The sequence below is a fragment of the Chiloscyllium plagiosum genome, chromosome 3, assembly GCF_004010195.1.
Source record: "Chiloscyllium plagiosum isolate BGI_BamShark_2017 chromosome 3, ASM401019v2, whole genome shotgun sequence".
NCBI classification, from domain to species: Eukaryota; Metazoa; Chordata; class Chondrichthyes; order Orectolobiformes; family Hemiscylliidae; genus Chiloscyllium; species Chiloscyllium plagiosum.
Genome location: NC_057712.1, coordinates 40,593,757 through 40,614,545, shown reverse-complemented (window position 1 = coordinate 40,614,545; position 20,789 = coordinate 40,593,757). Strand labels below are relative to the sequence as shown.

At 39.0% G+C, this 20,789-nt stretch overlaps 2 protein-coding genes across 5 annotated transcripts in view; one reads left to right on the top strand and one right to left on the bottom strand.

Annotated features, from left to right (window-relative positions):
• c3h1orf131 (chromosome 3 C1orf131 homolog) overlaps positions 1-9,537 on the top strand; it is an 11,428-nt gene extending 1,891 nt beyond the window's left edge. Inside the window, exons 2-7 of one of the 3 annotated variants that reach the window (XM_043680821.1) lie at positions 1,274-1,503; positions 2,551-2,604; positions 4,152-4,247; positions 5,066-5,140; positions 5,347-5,387; positions 9,361-9,537. In XM_043680821.1, the coding sequence (XP_043536756.1) occupies positions 1,274-1,503; positions 2,551-2,604; positions 4,152-4,247; positions 5,066-5,140; positions 5,347-5,387; positions 9,361-9,484 (620 nt within the window). In that variant the 3' untranslated portion in view covers positions 9,485-9,537. Of the gene's footprint in view, positions 1-1,273; positions 1,657-2,550; positions 2,605-4,151; positions 4,248-5,065; positions 5,141-5,346; positions 5,388-9,360 lie in introns of all 3 variants that reach the window. The other 2 variants (XM_043680804.1, XM_043680813.1) reach the window with 2 other exon arrangements.
• Positions 9,538-13,568: 4,031 nt separating this feature from the next.
• LOC122542764 (E3 ubiquitin-protein ligase TRIM9) overlaps positions 13,569-20,789 on the bottom strand; it is a 60,720-nt gene continuing 53,499 nt past the window's right edge. For both annotated transcript variants that reach the window (XM_043680780.1, XM_043680790.1), the window contains exon 10: positions 13,569-19,726. In XM_043680780.1, coding sequence (XP_043536715.1) covers positions 19,634-19,726 — 93 coding nt within the window. In that variant the 3' untranslated portion in view covers positions 13,569-19,633. The remainder of the gene's footprint in view (positions 19,727-20,789) is intronic.

Sequence of the window (20,789 nt, the reverse complement as noted above, 5' to 3'; positions counted from 1 at the left end):
TGGTGGGACTGGTCCTCCTGGGAGCAGATACGGCGGAGGAATTGGGAATACGGGATGGCATTTTTGCAAGAGGTAGGGTGGGAAGGGGTGTAATCCAGGTAGCTGTGGGAGTCGGTGGGTTTGTAGAAGGTGTCAGTGTCAAGTCGGTCGTCACTGATGGAGATGGAGAGGTCCAGGAAGGGGAGGGAGGTGTCAGAGATGGTCCAGGTAAATTTAAGGTCAGGGTGGAATGTGTTGGTGAAGTTGATGAATTGCTCAGCCTCCTCGCGGGAGCACGAGGTGGCGCCAATGCAGTCATCAATGTAGCGGAGGAAGAGGTGGGGAGTGGTGCCGGTGTAATTACGGAAGATCAACTGCTCTACGTAGTCAACAAAGAGACAGGCATAGCTGGGGCTCATACGTGTGCCCATGGCTACCCCTTTGGTCTGGAGGAAGTGGGAGGATTCAAAGGAGAAATTGTTAAGGGTGAGGACCAGTTCGGCCAAACGAATGAGAGTGTCGGTGGAGGGGTACTGTTGGGAACGTCTGGAGGGGAAAAAACGGAGGGCTTGGAGGCCCTGGTCATGGCGGATGGAGGTGTAGAGGGTTTGGATATCCATGGTGAAGATGAGGCGTTGGGGGCCGGGGAAACGGAAGTCTTGGAGGAGGTGGAGGGCGTGGGTGGTGTCTCGAACGTATGTGGGGAGTTCCTGGACTAGGGGGGATAGGACAGTGTTGAGGTAGGTAGAGATGAGTTCATCTAGTTCTGGACTCCCCAACCCCAGGGAAAAGACTTTGCCTATTTATTCTCTATGTTAATAACCTGGAACTGCTGATGAAGGTAAGGAAGAGTTGATGCTTTTGAAATTGAGAAATAAGCTTGCAGGGCTGTAGATGATATGACAGGATAATGGAATCGATTGCATTGCTTTATAGAGAGGTGGTATGGATTGAACTCAAATGGTCAAATACCCCCTCCTGTGCTGTGGTGACTGAAAACTCCATAGTTGTGCCTGCCCCTCCCATCAAGTGAATTGGCAAGGGGTCCTGTACATCCACTGGTGAGAACAGTAGGGATCTCAGTTTAGCATCTGCTGTGGAAATTGGCACCCTGATGGTGCAGCATTCTGTCAATACCAGTGTCGTCATCTAGCTACCATTGTTCTACAGCCAATGACTAAAGTATGTCATTGTCAGTACTTCATGACTTGTGAAACTTAGTCACTGTGTATGCAAGGAATCACGCAGCTGTTTTGCTTCTAGTATGTGACTGTATGTTTTAAATTAACTATAGGAGAAGCTGCAGAGAATGAAATAAAGAACAAAAGAGAAAAAGTGGCACTAAAAGGAAGAAAATGTATGCAAAATAAGATGAAAGAGCAAACGCTTTGCTCAGAGGATCAATCTGTGCCTTGCAGCTCCACACTACCCAAAACTAGTGACTCACTTGCAAAGAAAGCAGCAAGCTCACTCTGCAGGACTCCAAAGTGTCTCATCAAGTTGCATGCAGAGCTTCTCAATTCTGTAAGTAACTGTGAGAAAAAAGAAAAATCAAAGGAAGCAAAGATCCCCAACAGTGGCATTCTCACTACTGGTGAAAAGAGGCCAGTTGAAGTTATAACTTTTACTGGCCCTCACAAGAGGAAGAAGGTTCCACCAGTTATGAACAATGACAAAGTAAGCTTCTGAGTCTGTTTAATTTTGATAACATGTCCCTTAAAAAAATACATGACGAACCTCTCCATTTCTGATCTAACTTAATTTCATTTTAAGCTTTGACAATCAAGTTTCAAAAGTGTGTGCTGTTAATCTGTTCCTGTATGATTTATTTTCTCTCTCAAGCCTTTTGTTTCATGTCTGCCTTGGTCTTATTTCTATCTGCTTTAAATGGTAGATCTACACCAGTACAAAAGAGGTTCCTTTGCCTTAATTTCTGGTTTGTAGGAGGGATCTGAAGGAATGTAAGATTTCTTACGTATCTTCTGGGCAAGCTGGATTGTCAACCTGACAACTTAGCCACAGTATTCTTGAGTTTTGCATTTTCATGTTGAGTTTCTGATTGTAGCATGATCTACACCCTGGCCACTTGGCACCATGCACTAAGACAGCTAAACCTGTATCCAGGTACAGACCTTATATTGCAGCCAGTTATGCATTATTTCAGGCCAATCCAATAAAATTCCTTTTATTTTAAATGTTTAAGGTTTCCCAGCTGATTAAAAATAAGGGAAAATAAATTTATCACCTGCTGGCTGTCTCTTCCATCAGCAAAGCAGTGGTTACATGGACCATGTTTGTCTCTTCTCTAACTTGGTCATCTTTAATTACTTATCCAACCATGTTGGATGGTAGTTTCCCTCAAGACTAGAATAGTTGAGATTGACTAAATTTCTGGGTCCACTAAATACCTGTGCTAATGTGCTCTCCCACTTTCACTCACTCACCCCTCATCCCCTGTCCTCATCATCTTCACATTTTCCTTTGCTTCCTATCTGTCTCTTTAAGTTTTTGTTTTGACTACTATTACACGGTTCTGTTTCAGTGCACTTAAATTTTGTTTTATATTTTCAGATGGAGGAGGCTGATGAGCAGAACAACACGAAACAAGCATTTAATTTAGAGAGAGTAAGTCTTGCATCACTTGTGTATATATATCACTTAATGGTAAGGTCCTAGAGAGTGTTGCTGAACAAAGATACCTTGGAGTGCAGATTCGTAGTTCCTTGAAAGTACAGTCGCAAGTAGATAGGATAGTGAAGGAGGCGTTTGACCAATAACGGAAAGCATACCAGAGTATTGAGTACAGGAGTTGGGAGGTCATGTTACGGCTGTACAGGACATTGATTAGGCCACTTTTGGAATATTGCATGCGATTCTGGTCTTCCTATTGGAAGGATGTTGTGAAACTTCAAAGGGTTCAGAGAAGACTTACAAGGATGTTGCCAGGTTTGGAGCATTTGAGCTATAGGGAGAGGCTATATAGTCTGGGGCTGATGTCACTGGAGGGTCAGAGGCTGAGGGGTGACCTTATAGAGGTTTATAAAATCATGAGGGGCATGGATAGGATAAATGGACACAATCTTTTCCTTGGATTGGGGGAATCCAGAACTAGAGGGCATAGATTTAGGGTGAGAGGGGAAAGCTATAAAAGGGACCTAAGGGGCAACCTTTTCACGCACAGGGTGGTGCATGTATGGAATGAGCTGCCAGAGAAAGTGGTGGATGCTGTTACAACTGCAGCACTTAAGAGGCATCTGGAAGGGTAGATGAATAGGAAGGATTTGGAGGGATAGGGGTCAAGTGCTGGCAAATGGTTAGATTAGGTTAGGATATCTGGTCAGCATGGATGAGTTGGAAGGGTTTGTTTCTGTACTGTACACCTCTATGACTCAAATTCTCTTCAGAAGTCCAGTGAAACCTCTCTTATATACCCCAATTTTTGTATGCCACAGATTGTTCACAGATATTGGATGGCAACACCAATATTGCTAATCTTTGGGTAGGCTGAGTGGTATAAATGAATTGTCTGCCATCATGAGCTCTGTTCTGACCATGGTATTGTAAATAATTGGCAAAAGCAACAAAAGTGAAATGAAGGGAATTTACATTTACACAATGAGTTGTTGTCTGGAATTCACTGCCTGAAAAGGAAATGGAAGCAGATTCAATAATAACTTTAAAAGGGAATTTTATTGCAGGGCTGTGGGGAAAGAACAGGAGTGTGGAACTAAGTGGATAGCCCTTTCAAACTGACACAAGCCTGTCTTAAAGGATTAATGGCGTACTTCTTTTCTGTTGAGAAAAAGAGAGATGAAAGGCTGAAAGCTGGCTTTGTAAAGTCTCCCTTATAGTTGATTCAAAGTCGCCGGTTCAGTTCCAGTCCTGTGATAGATTTACTGATCTTAACCATAGAGAGTTGCTGCAATTAGCCTACCTCTGTAGAATGTTTGTGGGCAGTAAAAGGGTAAATTTGAATATGCACCCACCCTGATCATTCATATGGCTGGAAAATGTTCATGCATTGTTCTGAAGTAGGGAGAGCATTTTGCTCATTTGGGCTTACATTCCATGGCAGACTGGCCATTTGGGAAAAGCATAGCAGTACATTAGTACGAGTCGCTGACTTTCCGTAGGAAGGACCATACTTAATTTTGATGTCTTTTGCTTCACAGGCCCGGCTAGAAGTGCACAGATTTGGTATCACAGGTTACAGAAAAGAACAGCAAAGAATGCTTGAACAAGAACGAGCTATTATGCTAGGTGCTCGAGTATGTTACATCACTTCTACCGTGTGAATGGATTTTTCTTTAAGTGATCTGGAGTTTTAAATATTGACACTTGCTTCATTCAGAATTTCTTTAGACTTGTGCACCTGCGGAATTCTGTCACTCAGAAAACTGTTGGGGCCAGTTCGCTAAATATATTCAAGTGGGAACTGGACATTGCCTTTGCGGCTAAAGGAATCAAGGAGTTTGGAGGGAAAGCACGAATAGGATATTGAAATTGCATGATCAACCATGGTATTGAATGGTGGTGCAGGCATGAAGCGCAAAATGGCCTAGTCCTGCAACTATTTTCTATGTTTCTTTCTCTCAGTGTGCATTCACTGCCTTGGAAATTCTTGGTTTTTGTATTTAATCTATTTATCTGCTTTTTGAGTTTTTACGATTTTAATCAAAGCAGGAAAGAACTAATGTGTGCCTTTTAACCTGACGTTCCTACCTATTTCTGAGGCTCCCTGACCTAATTTCCTCCTCTGGGCTTTTTCCTCACTGGGGACTGGTTCGGAAAAAGCTGTAGCCCCTTTGGCAGATGAATTACAAACTAAACAGTAGTATCACGTAGTAATGGCAATTTGAAGGAAGTACATTTTCTCAGGTGTGCTGTAATTGAGTCTAGATATAATGAATTCACTTTTATTCCGGTATAGAAGATTCACATAATTGCCCCCATGTCAGAATTTCTCTCTCAGCATCATGTAAATTCTACACATGCAAATGTATACTTTATAAATATTGTAATGGTTTGAATTTGAAAATCAAAGCCTCCGGTTTACAACCTTTTCACAGTTTTGCTTCTCTTTCAGCCCCCAAAACGTGAATATATAAATTACAAAAAATACCAGGAAATGATGAAAGATAAAGCCACAGCAAAAAATATGGTAATGGTTTGTGCTGTTTTAACTAAGGACATGTTTTCAGCTGAGTGACTTGATGCTCGTCATGGGTCAGATACTGTCATTTAGCTTGTGACACTAAATTAAAAAAAATAGTTAGCATTATTTGATTTGCATGACTTGTTGGTTAAGAAGCATCCAGTAACATATTTATTCATTAGTGTTTCTAAATCTTTCCTTTTCCACTTTAGAATGCAAAATCTATATTTTCAAGGGGAAAGAAAGAAGAAAGGTGAGCTAGATGTGTTCTGTGGGTACTGGAGGGTGAGATTTTAATTCTGTTGTTTAAAACAGTTACTTTGGTTGCATGGTTTTCTTCCAAAATATAGTGCTTGTCAGTGTCTGTCTGTCTCTCCCTTTTTCTCCCATATTGACCCACATCCTCTTAAAGTCCTCCTGATTTTATCCAAGAGATTCCTTTCTTGCTCCTTCAATTCTGACTAAATTACTGATCACTCAACTTCTCTCCTTCACCCTAATGCTAAATGATGATACTATTAATCGACTTATTTTGATAAACCAGCTAAATATTTAGATGATCAAAGCATTGTAAGATTGACGACAACCACCATCCCCACTTCCCAATCGCAGTCAGTGGCCGAACCAGATCGTTTGCAATCTTAGCATCCAGGTTGACCCTTATCTTCACTTCAATCCTATACCCCCTGTGTCTTTTTAAAATTTGTTTGTGGGATTTGAGCATCACTGACAAATCCTGCATTTATTTCCCATCCATAAATGCCATGAAGAAGATGGATTTAACTGCCTCCCTAATAAAATGGTATGCCCACCATTTTATTAGGGAGGCAATACCAGGATTTTGACTCAATGATAGTGAAGAAGTGATGATGTAGTTTCAAGTCAGGATGGTTTGTAATTTGGAGGGGAACTTGCAGGTAGTGGTGCTCTCTTGCATCTGTTGCCCTTTTTCCAGGTGATGATACAAATCTGGAAGGTGCTGTGGAAGGAGTCTTGCAAATTGCTGGAAAGCACTGCTGGTGCAACGTTCAGGCTGGGGAGCTGATCAAGCTGGTCGCTTTGCCCCCAAGGGACAAGAGTACTTTTGTAAAAACACAGAAAGCTAGCACACAGGTGCAACAGGTCATAAGGAGGGCCCTTATTTCAAGTGGTTTGGAATATGAGTAAGGAAGTCTTACTGTAAGTTTGGGAGAAGGCATAGGATTCCCATTTCCTGGCTTGTCTTATCTTACTATAACTGTACAAAGTGTTAGTGAGACCACATCTGGAGGATTATTTTTGTCCTCTTATTTAAGAAAATGTATAATTTCAATGGAAGCAGTTCAGAGAAGATTCACTTGTATGATCCATGGTATGGAGGGATTGTCTTATGAGCAAAGGTTAAACAGTTTGGGACTCAATGAAATTTATAAAAATGAGAGGTGATCTCATTGAGGCATATAGGATTCTTAAGGGGCTTGACATGATAAATGCTGAGAGGATGTTTCCACTCATGTGAAAGTCTAGGTCTAGAGGGCATAGTTTGAGTTGAGGTGCCAATTTAAGACTTGGATGAGGAGGAATATCTGCTCATAAGGTTGAGTGTCCTTGGAAAGTTGAGGCAGAGTCCTTTTGTATGTTTAAGGCTGATTGGTTGGTAGGGAAATCAAGAATGGTGGATCAATCCTGTTGAATGGTGGATCATGCTTCAAGGGTCAAATGGTCTACTCTTGTTCCTATTCTGTGGTCCTTGACAATTTGGACAATCTTGAGTATTTTAGAGCTGCACTTATCCAGTGAAGACTATCTCAACACATGCTTCAATTCTTTTATGTTTGAGACTGTAATGAGGTCGAGGAGCCAAGTGGTCCAAGCACAACTCAAACAGCTTCAGTGCAGTTTATATTGCTGAATAAATGCCACACAATATCACTGTCAATTACACCTTCCATCACTTTGCTGAAGATAGTTGATAGCTGGAATGACAATATCATGGTTTGCATTTGTCCTGCTTTCTGTGGACAGGACATATCTGGGCAACTTTCCATGTTATCTTGTTGGTGCCAATTTTTTAGCTGTATTCGAACAGCCTGGTTGTGAGCACAGCTGACTCTGGAGCACAATTCCCAGTACTCCAGTGAGTTGTTGACAGAACCTGAAGCCTTTGCTGTATCCTGTGTTTTCAGCTGTTTCTTGCTACCAGCATACTTCTGGCTGAAGGTGCTTACAAGTGCTTCAGCCTTGTTTGCCCTTATGTGCTAGATTCCACATCATTGAAGTTAGGATATTTGTGTACTTACATTGCCTCACGATACCCAGTTTTGAGTTGTTAAATTTGTTCCAAATGTATTCCATTTGGCACATGACAGTGGCGCACAAAACAGTGGACTCGTCCTCCATATTTAAGATGGAACTTCCTCTCCATGAGGACTGCAGTAGTCATTGCTACCAATGCTATTATGGACAGATCCAACATTAACAGGAGAGTTGGTAAGGATTTTAGAAAGTTTACCTTTCACTGGTTCTTTTGTCACCTTCATGCACAATTTAGCAGTAAAGTCCTTCAGGGCTCAGTGAACTCAACTAGTAGTGATGCTGATAAGCCTCTCTTGGTGGACATTGAGGTCACACCCAGACTATGTACTGTGTCCACACTAACTTCAGTGCCTCATGTAGTTGCTTTCAACATGGACTACAGTTTCATTAACTGAGGGTGAGGGGTAAGTAGTAATCAGCTAGAGGCCTCTTGCCCATGTTCAGTATGATACCATGAAACTCCAAGAGGTTCAGAGTCCATGGAACTCTAACAATCACTTCATCTCAGCTGTGTACAGTAGACTGTACACCCCTACGGGAGCAGAAACATTAGCAAAATATAAATAGGCATTCAAAGTTATTAATAACTTGTACTTATATTGTCCCTTTTCATGACTTCAGGACACCTAATAGGTATGATCCAGTGCGTATAGCCTTAAGTCTGTGAGACTGTTCTTCCAATTTTAGTACAGGTCTCCGAACGTTAGTAAAGAAGACTTTGCAAGGTGTGCCTTTGTCACTTCCCATGTGGCTGATCCATATATATTTTAACTTTTTTAACTTTTTCAACATCGCGTTGATAGAACCAAGTGCTTTTCTCAGCATTTTTGGAGAGCAATTAAGAGTCAACCACATTGCTGTGGGATGGAGTCACATGTGGCCTAACTGGTTCAGGGTAATTGCGAGCTAGATGGGTTTTTAGTTCAGATTTATTAATTAATTGATTTTAATTCCCAGTTTCCAAGGTAGGATTTGAACTTAGGTTGCTGGAGTAGTAGTCCAGGCCTTTGGAGCAGTGGCATTAATTAGTACAGTAACATCACTGTACCACTGTCTCTAAGATGTCAGTGGATAGCGGAAATGTGTGTCTATGCTGGCTGTTCATCTGCACATGTGGTCAGTTAGATCCTCCTATGTAAAAATTGACTGGTGCACATCCTACCATAGTGATTACAGTTAATGATTGTAAACACTTTTGAGGTGTCCTGAAGTCATGAAAAGGCACAATATAAGTACAAGTTATTAATAACTTTGAATGCCTATTTCTATTTTGCTAATGCTTCTGCTCAGCCTGTTTGAAACTTTTAACTGATCACTAACCTGTTGGTGTCTTGACCAGCCTCCTATTCTATAAACATAAAGTCATCCATAGCTCTTCTGTGCTGAGACTTGTTCACTCATTACCTTTGTTCTCATTGACTTATGTTGGTTCCTGGGATCTTCTATTTGCCCTTCCTCATTCTTTGAAGTATGCTTCATTGCTACTACAGGTTGTTTTGCTATAATGCATGTTCTACTAACTCAAATTGGGGATACTGTTTCTAAAGTGCAATTTTTCTAACCATCGTGTTATAGAAGAACTACCTGTACTCAATAAAACCTCCATTCTTGACCACTGGTGACAGTGCTTCAGCTTCCTATTCTGTTCTTAAAACTCAGTATCCCCATCTCTTTGTCTTCAAAAAAAAATTCCAGCATGTTGACCAGACTAATCACTCCTTTTTGGCTCTGTGCCTATTTTGTTTTTCCTTGCACTTTTGTAAGTGTCTTGGGATGCTTTTATATGTTAAGTTACTTTATAAATGAAAGTTGCTATTAAATTGTCCCATGGTTGATTATATTGAATTATCAGTAATCTTGGCTGGATCTAAGTATCATTTTGTGTTAAGACATTAACCCCTCCAGAATTAACCAAGATTTCATTTCTACAGGAGGAGCAAGAAGTCTGAAATAGTCCCGACTGGGCAGGTGGGAAGATTTAAAAATGGAGCACTGATCCTCAGTGACAGTGACATCAAAAGAATCAAAAATGGAGCCAAGTCAAAACATGTTTAAACTCTACAATTTATAAAGTTTTTGTCATAAAATAAATGTTTATAAGAATGCAATATTAAGATGTGTTCAGTTTTTAATCTTCCATGGGTTAGGGACATCATTAGAAAAGTTGGCATGTGTTGCCATTTAATTAGGAGAAAGTGAGGACTGCAGATGCTGGAGATCAGAGTTGAAAAATGTGTTGCTGGAAAAGCACAGCAGGTCAGGCAGCATCCAAGGAGCAGGAGAATCGATGTTTAGGGCATAAGCCCTTCAGGAAACATTCCTGAAGAAGGGCTTATACCCGAAACGTCAATTCTCCTGCTCCTTGGATGCTGCCTGACCTGCGCTTTTCCAGCAACACATTTTTCAATTGCCATTTAATTACCTTAATTTAATTACATTCTAATTACCTTTTAACATAGTGGCTTGCATGGCCATTTCATAGAGCTGTTAAATGTCAACCACATTGCTATGGTTCTCGGAGTCACTTGTAGGCCAGACCAGGTAGGAATGGCAGATTTTCTTCCTTAAAGGATGTTCGTAAACTAGATGAGTTTTACAACAATTGATGGTTGTATGATTATCATTACTGAAACATGATTTATACAGTCATAGAGATTTACAGCATGGAAACAAACCCTAGGGTTCAACTAGTTCATGCTGACCTAGATATCCTAAATTAATCTAGTCCTATTTTCCCGCACTTGGCTCATATCTCTCTCAACTCTTCCTATTCATGTACCCATCCAGATGCCTTTTAAATGTTGTAATTGTACCAGTCTGCACCACTTCCTCTGGCAGCTCATTCCATCTCTTCTCCCCCCCCCACTCCAGGGAAAAGCCCTTGTCTGTTTATCCTATCCATGCCCCTCATGATTTTGTAAACCTCTATAGGTTACCCCTCAGCCTCTTACACTCCAGGGAAAACAGTCTGAGCCTATTCTGCTTCTCCCTAGAGCTCAAACTCTCCAACCCTGGACCCATCCTTGTAAATGTTTACTGAACCCTTCCAAGTTTCACAACATCTTTCCTATCGGAGGGAGACCAGAATTGCACACAGTATTTAAAAAGTGGCCTAACCAATGTCATACTTGTTTGAGATGGAGATTGCCACAGGAGCCTCCTGCACTACTTGCCTCCCCCTCCTATTTTCCCTAGTGGTAACCCATCTACCTGACTGTATCTGCAGTTTTTCTCCCTTCCTATAACTGCCATCCATCACACCCCTTAGTTCCTGTAAATTCTTCATTGTGTCTAACTGCCGCTCCAACTGATCCATGCAATCTGATTGGATTTGCAATTAAACATGCTTACTGCAGACATGATCATCAGTAACATATTCTAGATTTATTCATTGAATTTAAATCCTACCTGCAGATGTGGGATTTGATCCCCTGAGGGTTTAACCTGGAGCTCTAGTTTTATTTGCAGGACTATTGCCTCTGTTATCTTTCCCCACATCTGTATTTTTCTTGCACTTTAATTGCAGGCATACCTCTTCAATGAATTTGTGGTTAAATACCAAAGTTGCTACATTTTTGATTTTTCGATTAGGTTACTTAGTGTGGAAGCAGGCCCTTCGGCCCAACAAGTCCACACTGACCCGCCGAAGCGCAACCCACCCATTCCCCTACATTTACCCCTTTACCTAACACTACGGGCAATTTTAGCATAGCCAATTCATCTGACCTGCACATCTTTGGACTGTGGGAGGAAACCGGAGCACCCGGAGGAAACCCATGCAGAGAATGTGCAAACTCCACACAGTCAGTCGCCTGAGTAGGGAATTGAACCCGGATCTCTGACGTTGTGAGGCAGCAGTGCTAACCACCGTGCCGTTTCATCTCCAGTAAATATGATCAAGCCTCTTTCAGCCCAGACTGGTTTGAATGAGCTTTGTTTTTAGAAACAGCATAAAAATTGAAAAGAATTATAATATAGGTGAATGAGGAACTAACTATCTAAGGAAATCCTATTCACAATACAAATTAATCACCTCATCCAATTGAAGTGAGATCACCAGGAATTTTAAGCTTAAAATTGTCTTTGGCCAATAAGGGAGCATAGTTTCTTCAGGTGATTGAGGTATTGGAGTCTGCTTCTTCACACACTTTCTGCTAACTGATGGACATTATAGTGCAGTAAATAATCTCAAATTAATTTTGTAATGTAAATTGTAATAACCAGATTTATTCAAATGACATTTACATTGACCACACATCTCACCATTTTTGACACATCACAATTTATGAACATGCAACTTATAAATATACAGGACAGACATTCACTACTTATGCAATACCAAGTTTAAGAGCTTTGAGTAGACACTAACAGACTGTTAAGTATAAAACACAAAATTACCAAAATTATCCAGCACACATTTAAAAAAAAGTTTGCATTCTGAGGAAATATCCATTGGTCACAAAGAATTGAATCAGCGGACCAGCCGCTGAAGTTCCTGATGACTGGATTGACATTTAAGGAGATTTTAACATAGTAGTTGGAATCCTTAATGGAGACAGCTCCTCAGATTTTAGCTTTAAAATGACCTGGATAATCCCCAAGTCAATGAGGATAGAACACAAAACTCAGTACAGAAGTTTTTTTTCTTTTTAAAACCTAAAACAAATGCCGTGCTCTCAGTTTTAGGAACTTCCATTTGTGCCAGGGCAGGAGTATTTCATGAATTTAGTACTCTGCTCAGGTATTATTTGCACAAAGGGCTTTTTCATCAACGACAGCAAATTAACTGTAATTTGAAACTCTGGTTTCCAAGACACAGTTGAAATTTAAATCTGCATAAAACTAATTGTTTTCATGAGTATGTTATTTAAAAGACATTCCACTTCAGAAATGAGTTAAAAGTAAGTTGAATGTGAGTGTGCTTAACTTACTGACCATTTCAATAAGCGAAATGTGAAAATAGCATATCCATACAGTTGATTGTGAGAAGCACGGGTCTGTACTGGTAGATGAATTTCGCACAGCCACTGTGCTTATCAGCTCCCAATTTGAGAGAAAAGTGTTAAATTTGTCAAAATGGGAAGATTCAAAACATCAAATAAATGTAATTCTGAAAAGTAAATGATATGAAATAGCTGTACTGTACAGGGCATGGAATTATAGATAACGAATACCAAACATTTGAGTTAAAAACACAATCTAATACTTTTAAGAGGAGTGAGATTTGCACCTTTTAAGAATCTTCAAGGTCACCACATTTACATGGTAACATATTTGTTCTTACATATGTTATTTCATGAGGAACATTTGGAATTACTCCAAAAGAACCATATGGTCAGAGTTTCAGCAAAGTCTCTGTGGGAGTTCTGCATCAAGCAGATAAATTGCCATGTTCATTTGGGAGAAATTCTGAAATTGGACTTCATTGCATCCTATTTTATTTTACAGAATGCAGTGCTTTGGAGGGTCTCTTTTACCAACATTTCTAAATGTAGATTCACCACTTGCAGTTCTCTTTTACTCAAGACCAATAAGGATGACCAGAGAAACAAACTGCCAGCATTTCCACAATCTGAAATCTAATACTGTTAAAACTACGAAAGAATAGATACTTTCCTAAAGCATTATTCGGTTGCTATCAAACCTAGTTTAAAAATGGCAACATCTTACCAAACATATATTAGTAATCAATACATGTGAATAATAAATTAAACATTTTCCTTACTAAAATCTGAAATTTTAACAAGTAACAACTACTAGTCAGCCAACAATCAAATGATTAAAGTGCACATCAAGAAAAAGGGAAAATCACAAGTGATGAAAGTCCAGAATCAAATTTGTTAATATAGTTTCTAATATTTCATTCAAATGAGAATGTATTTGAATAAAATTGTTGAGGTACCCTCTTCTATTCATTTTTGAGCCTTTGCCAAAACTGTGATTGCAAAGAATCAAACTAATTAAAACTTTAAAAAATTGAAGATCCCAGATGTATTTGTTTAAAACTGCATCACTGTAAAAAGTGTTTGTATTACAATGTTTATAATTTGAATTTATCAAACTACATTATATAGTAAACATATTCAGAGTAGTGTGTACTTATCACCATTATAAAGGCTGGCAGTGGTTCAGCTTGTAAACAACGCCACTGTACCTGTTAGTGTTGTTTATTCTGCTGCATAGTGTGTTTGTTAAAACAATACTGATTACAAATAGTCTGTAAATACATAAAATGCTCCACTCAAAATTTATAACAATACATTCAAAACAGATTGTTACAAAATAACTTGCAATATTAAAAACTTGACAATTTTACCTGTTTAAAAATCTAATTTTTTGTACTCATCAGTAAACAGTTAGCAGCCCTGCTTTCAGAAAATTGTATTAAAATACCATAGGTTTACAGGTAATGAACTCACTGTGTGAAGAATGAAATTTTAAAACTACCATCTTGTGATTTCAGCATTATTTTGCATTCAGATTCTCTGAGAGAGATTTGTTTTATGAGTGGTAAAGTTTCTCAAGAGGAGCCATCATCAAATGCTTTGGATTGCTAGCCCATCACAACTGTTCTCATAACTAAATACTTTGTTGCAGCCAGTTGGAAATCACATTTTAACCATGCCACAAGATTTATTTTATAAAAAAAGCTTAAGAAAAAAATCTTTGAAAGGAAAGATTCAAACAACAACTGGAGAGAATTACCCTAGTGTTTAACTGATTCATTTCACATCAATTCATCACTATGAATTTTATGTAGACAATATTCTCAAATTCAATACATTCCCAAGGTGTGGTCAACATGTCAGAGAAATAGTGTAAAAGAGTTAGGGACTTTACAAGAATTTAATTGTTCAAATTACGGAATTGTAGAACAACAAAATTTAGAAATGGCCATTCTGCCCATCATTTCAGTGCCAATTCCTTCTCCCTTATATCACCTTTCAAATGTTATTTTTAAATTTTGATCCATTCCCATTAAAATTTTTCTGGTTTCTGCTTCCACCATCAATTCTGACAGGACATCCCTTGTGCTAACAACTTTCTACATAAAGAAATTTCTCCAACAATTTCCCTATGTTTTATTAATCATTTTTTTTAGCCTCTGGTTTCCTCAGACCATAGAAATCATTTTTACTGTGAACTTTAGCATAACTTTCTTAATTCTAAATTTCTCTCAGGTCTCCTCTTAACTTTACCTCTTCTAATAAAAATAAAATCTCTTGCATTCCTTCTACCCAATACCTCTCATCCCTGGTAAATCTTTAAAGGCACCAAAACTGGATGCAATATTCCAGCAGTGGCCTAAAGCAGTGATTTATATAAGCTTAATACTACCCTTTGCTTTTATTACCCTATAATCCTTATTTATAAAATCTAGGATGTTGTAATCAGCTGCATTAAGCTGTTTTTCAACTTTATCTTGGCAAATATTTATACTTCAATCCATGCCTAAAACAGATGATCTGGTAATTTATTTCATTGCTGATTGTGAGAGCTTGCTGTGTGTAAATTAGCTACCATACTTTCTTCATTACAACAGTGAAAGTAATTCAAAAATAATTGCTTGAAGTGCTTTAGGAAGTTTACAGGTTATGAAAAGTGCTATATACTTCCACTTTGGCCTCCAGCTTTTGTAGAATGGAATGGCTTCCTCATACTGCGGATGCCATTGTGAACTGTAAAAATGATTTTACAGGTACAATATCTTTAAGACATTATAATGGTCACCATCAAGGCATCACTGCTCCCCTCCTGAATTGAAAGGACGTAATAACTATACACCATTAACTTAAGAAATTTTGGAACACTGGATTGTTCTTCCATTCAACAATGAAAACAATCCAATATGATTCTTCATTCCACTGTCAACACACTGAAGAAGATTACCCATACAGACCATTAAGGAAAAGAGGAATGACTGCAGGTAATGGGATAAATCAGCCCAGGGGTTCATACCTGCTCAGTCCAAATGCATACGCCACATTTGTAGACCAGCTTGTGAGGTACCTGTTCCTACCCATAAGTCATCTGCTCCAACTGTGAGTGACCAGTGAATTTGAAGAAAACGTAATAGCACAATATAGTAAAATGATAATTTAAGGTGAAAGGGAGGGGAACTTCATGTGAATAATATCACTGTATAGATATTCCCCCATTTCATGTTACTGGACGTATCAGTGTAGGGCTTGTGAAATGTCCGGAGCACACCAATATCTGGGGGAGAATCCTGATCTAAGAATGCTCCTGTTCAATAATTATGCTGTCAGAAGTCTAGCTGGTTCTAAATACAGAAATTGACCCAATAATCCTTCTTGCTGAGAAGTATGATTAAATAGTTCCTACTCAATTCTAGAATGTTCTTGAACCTCCACTACTTGAGCCAAGTGACCATCCATCTTTCTGTTCAATCCTCTAAGTATCCTGGAGGTCAGCAGAATAATGTGTTTCAGGTTGAATAAGAAAAACTACCCCTTTAATGCAAAACAATAGAAGAGACTGTTCCTATCAAACAAAACACCATAACAATAATACAGATCAGGAGCTTGAGGCCATTCTTAAAGCAATTCTATACCCTAAGAAGATATCAGTGGACTCCAACAAGATAAGTGATGCTTTGCAGTAAGACTAAGTTCAGTGCCATTACAAATCATAGTCTACTTTCGATCTGAAATGCCATTGTGCTTACTGTTCAGGGTACTCCTTGGGATCAGTTTTAGTCTGTTGAATAAGAAGATTTGCATTTATACAACATCTTACCCCCAATCATAACATTTAATTATAATTGAATTACAGAGACTGGTAAACAGTAGCCACCTCGCACAGCAAGATTCCACAAAAATGCGATGAAATCAATGATTGACCAGTCATTCTGTTCTTTTAGTGGTTTCACGTTGAATGAGTAGTGTGGACTTCCCTACTACGGGGTCATCAAAAATATGGCACCTCCAACTGTGTTAGACTGGAATGTCAGTCTGGGTTATCCCTTCACACTGGTATTGAACTTACAACTTTGTAGAGGTAGCTCATTGTGCATGCTAACACCCTCATTCATGCTAACACCCTCATTGGCATCACAAAGAATAAAGTGCAGTATTTCCATATTTTTCAATAAAATAGCCAATCAACTCATATCAGAAGAATTCTGCAGTTTGATCTCACAGGGATTAGAATTAGCATTGTCCACCAATGGTATAACATTTCCCACACTTAAAGATCTCTCCAAGTATAGGATCCTCTAAACACGTACGAAACTTGAAAGGTAAAGCAATTGACTGGTTATCAAGTCTGAAGACTTGGACATCCCCCAGGGAGTCAAATTTACAAGTTTTAGCTGCATCTTCTGGCAAAGGAGAAATTGGTAAAACTTTGGTGTGTGTGTGTGTGTGAGAGAGAGATTGGGGTAGCTGGCCAAGGAGCAGTATACATCACAAAGATCACAAAATCACATCACACATCTCCTGCCTCTCAACCTTTGCATGTGCCTATTTGCTCTTTCTCCAGGTTCTCCACTGATCTTCTGTAGGAGATGGTGAGGTTCTGCCCCTCTGCCCTTTTGAATGCAGACCTATTGTGAAATAAGACTGATAATGATAATGTTGTGATGTCATTGGCTATTACCAGTACTTATTAATATTATGTGAAGGTCTGATAATTATGTAAATTTAAAACTGTCATCTAGAACATTTCTCTAAGTTTCGAACATCACTAAATTAAATAACGCCAAAGTGCATAATCAAGGAAACATTGGCAAATTTCGTTCAACTATACATGCAAAGCAACAGTCTTCCACAGCACTTTAAACACTTTGTGTGTCTGCCACCACCATCAATTGACCTTTCAAAGCATAAAAGATTAGCAAAACAGACACGATCACAAAACAGACCTATTAAATTTACATACTTCAACATTTAGTTTACATCATATAGATTTGCAAGTGTTTTCCTGCATACTGTTTTCCATAAAATTTTTTCCTACATTGTAAATATTTTACGTATTCAACTGAAAAAGAAACAAGTGCGTTAGCTTAGGTGCTAAAATATATCAATACTTGAATTTTTAATTAGCTCAAGGTCCCTTTGATCATTCTTGGATCAAGAGTGGAAAGGTATAGGCTAAGGTGTTCGGTCACTGTGTTTTTCAGTCAGCCGTGAGAAAATGCTCAACAGCAGCATAAGTCAATTTGGTCTTTTGCAGTCCCTCATTAATCCATTCAGCTACTTTAGATCACAATGAAAATACTTATGAGGGGCTCTTGTGGTGCAATGGTAATGTCCATTCCTCCGAACTAAGAGGTCTGGGTTCAAGCCTCACCTACTCTAGAGTTTTATAATAATATCTCTAAACAGGTTGATTAGGAAAATATACAAAAATACTTTTACCGGCTAATTCCAAGGCAAAGGAAGGAATACTCCTTCCGTAATTAGATAAATGAATAAAGATCAATGATTGGAGGTATGTCAGTCAAGAGTAGCAAAAACTAAATTGAATTTGTTAATTTAAACTGGATTCATCTCTGTACTGGTAAATGTTGAAATAAGTATCTCATGCTTTGCACAGGAGAGGTGCAGACTATTTATCTTTAGAGACGTAACCCTAAACAAAATCATAATATTTTAAAATATATCCATTGTAGTGAAAAGATAATGAGAAAACAATATTATTTGATTATTTATTGTTCCTAATCATTAAAGGAAAATTGGGTGAAGCACATCACAGACTGCCTGCTGAAATTAAAACTTTACTCCAAATGGCTTTGAAAAAAATATTTCTATTTTTTCCACAACTGTCCCCATTCCCCCTCCCATGTAGCAGCTGATCTCTCTATATATGTAGTCAATGCTGGTGTGAAGAAACAATACTCCTGGAGTCATCTTGGCAGTTTCAACAACTCTCTCCTTCGGTAAGTCTCAAAGATTTTGTGTTATTTGATTCTAGGAACAACAGTGTGGATGAACTGCTCTCCCTCCTTTCTAGACTGACATTTTGCTACCATTCTCCAGGATAAAACTCTACAGTGATACTCCTATCTTCACTCAACTACATGTTCAAAAGACTGTTCAAATGATTTTCCTATCTATGATTTTCCTTATGTTGAAGGAAGTGGGCAAGAGTAGAGAGAATTTAAGCTGGCACTCACATGCTGGGAAGGCAGCATACTGGCCCTGCCTTTATATGTTAGGAAGCATAATCAGATAGTTACTGGGACATCATTAGCTGTTGTCAATTGGCTATGTACAGATGCATTCAGCAAGTCCCAGATGTATTGGTTGTTATGACAGACTGGTTAATCATCTGCTTCATGGCCAATGGGCAGCATGCCAGGGCACTGCCATTTTACAGAATGACAGGATTCCTTAGAGTTTCTCCAACCCGAATCAGGGTTAAATAGTCAACATCAGCAGTTCCTTGAAATGTGAAGCATGCTTGCCACAGTGTACAGCTTTTGACAAGAGACTGCATATCGAGTGTTTTTAACATGGCTAACATGTAATTGTTGAGCTACAGCTACCACATGGTTTGGTTGACCAGAAGACTCTCCTGCTGTTACTGCCTGCCAAAGACATATGGAAGGATTTCCAGTTTGACAACTAATACCTGGACAAATGCTATTGTCTCAAGCTTGTCCATCATGTAAATATACTTGATTTACTTTGTCGGCATTTGTCAATTGTCAGTGGGGAAAACAGGTTGCAGGGAAGCAGATTTTAAGGTTTGAGGAAAATTAATTTAAATAATGTCTCTTGCTGCTAAAAGGAAGCTTAATTCCCTTTCAGAGATGAAGATTTTTATCCAAATACATCCAAACTGTTTTTATGTGGTACACCTTAAAATTAATATTATGATTTCAAAATCTAAGGTACACTTTTTATAAAAAGGTAACAGTTTAGAGGTTGCTGCTTAACTGCTACCTACAGTCTTTTGCAATGAAATGGGAGCTTCTATTTGTTTACTTCAACTTTGCTAACATAAACATTGACAGTCATTTGATTAAAAAGTGTTAATATTGAAAATAGTTTTGAATGTTATATTATTGAAAGACATTTTTGAGTGTCATGTTACACTTGTGTAATGTAACTAAGGTTTAGTTGCAACTGTGGAAATTGTGGTTCTTTAAAGGTTTTTCTGATTTTTTCTATATATGGGATCAGGAGTCTTGGCACAAACATAATATACTTGGATAGTTTGGTATTTTGTTGGTAGTCAATATTTAGACTTGCTGTTAGGGCTGCAGGATGATGAAGATTTTCCTTGTTTGATATGATTTGGAACTTCCAGTCCTGTGTGAAGTGTTACCTGTTGGAAAAAAAAACAAATTTTAAAACATGACAACATCAAGTGTTGAAAAGTAAACCACATGATTTTTTTTTTATTCTCCGGTTGGTCCTATCCTTGTAATAGAGTCTCCGTATATTTATGTATTGTCAGTGCTGATATAACGCGATAGTTCCATTTTCGTGCAATCTCGCGTTATAAGAAAACCACACAATAGCCGCACCATTTAAATAATGGAGCCAGAATCGAATTATAGCCAATACTGGTAAGAAAAGTTCACGTTCTACAAATAACGGTCTAAATCCTTCAATCCAATTTGCGTTGGAGAAACACATGATAGCAGAACCGATTGGACTTTCATTTTCAGATTCTCTGTGCCCCGGTCTTCCTTCATGAATAAAATCAGTAGATTAAGACTAGCTTTATAGGACAAGGCACCCAAGATTCTGGCCTATGTTTCCCAAGTTGCTCCCACTACATCCTGTCAATGACAGAAAGAAATAAATTTAAAGAGTGCAGATCTATTGCTACTCGAAATGGGTGAGTGAGGTTAGCTCAGTAAGAGTGTGGCCATCACATCATTCAATGTAGTTCTGGCACTGCCTCTCAGAGCTAAAGTTTCTTCTTACACCTTTTAACTGTTTCAACAATAGTTCAGCCACAGGACCACTACTTCTGGGCTGCTTCTGCCCTAATTGGTAATCAGTGACCTGGAGAGTGCCAAGAAAGAGGAGGCCTCCAGCAGCAGTGCCACCAAAGCCAGGATGAGCTGGACACGGCTCCACCCCAGCCCAGGGTCTCGTGGTGAGAAAGGAACAGGTCCTGGGCTGGCTCCTCCCATCCAGACTCATGGGCTAATCCAATGCTCCATGTCTGCAGCTGGCCTGGGTGGTTGAAGGAGGAGAATTCTTCCAATGTGGTGGTCTTATCACAGCATAGAGGTCTTGTCCCAATGTGGAGATCTTCTCCATCTATGGCATCCAGGTATTCCACTGGCCCGGCAGGCGGTCTTGGCCCCGCATGGTGGTCTTGTTCAGGAGTGGCAGTCTCAGCCTGGCATGGCAGTCTTCTTCAGTGGATGCTT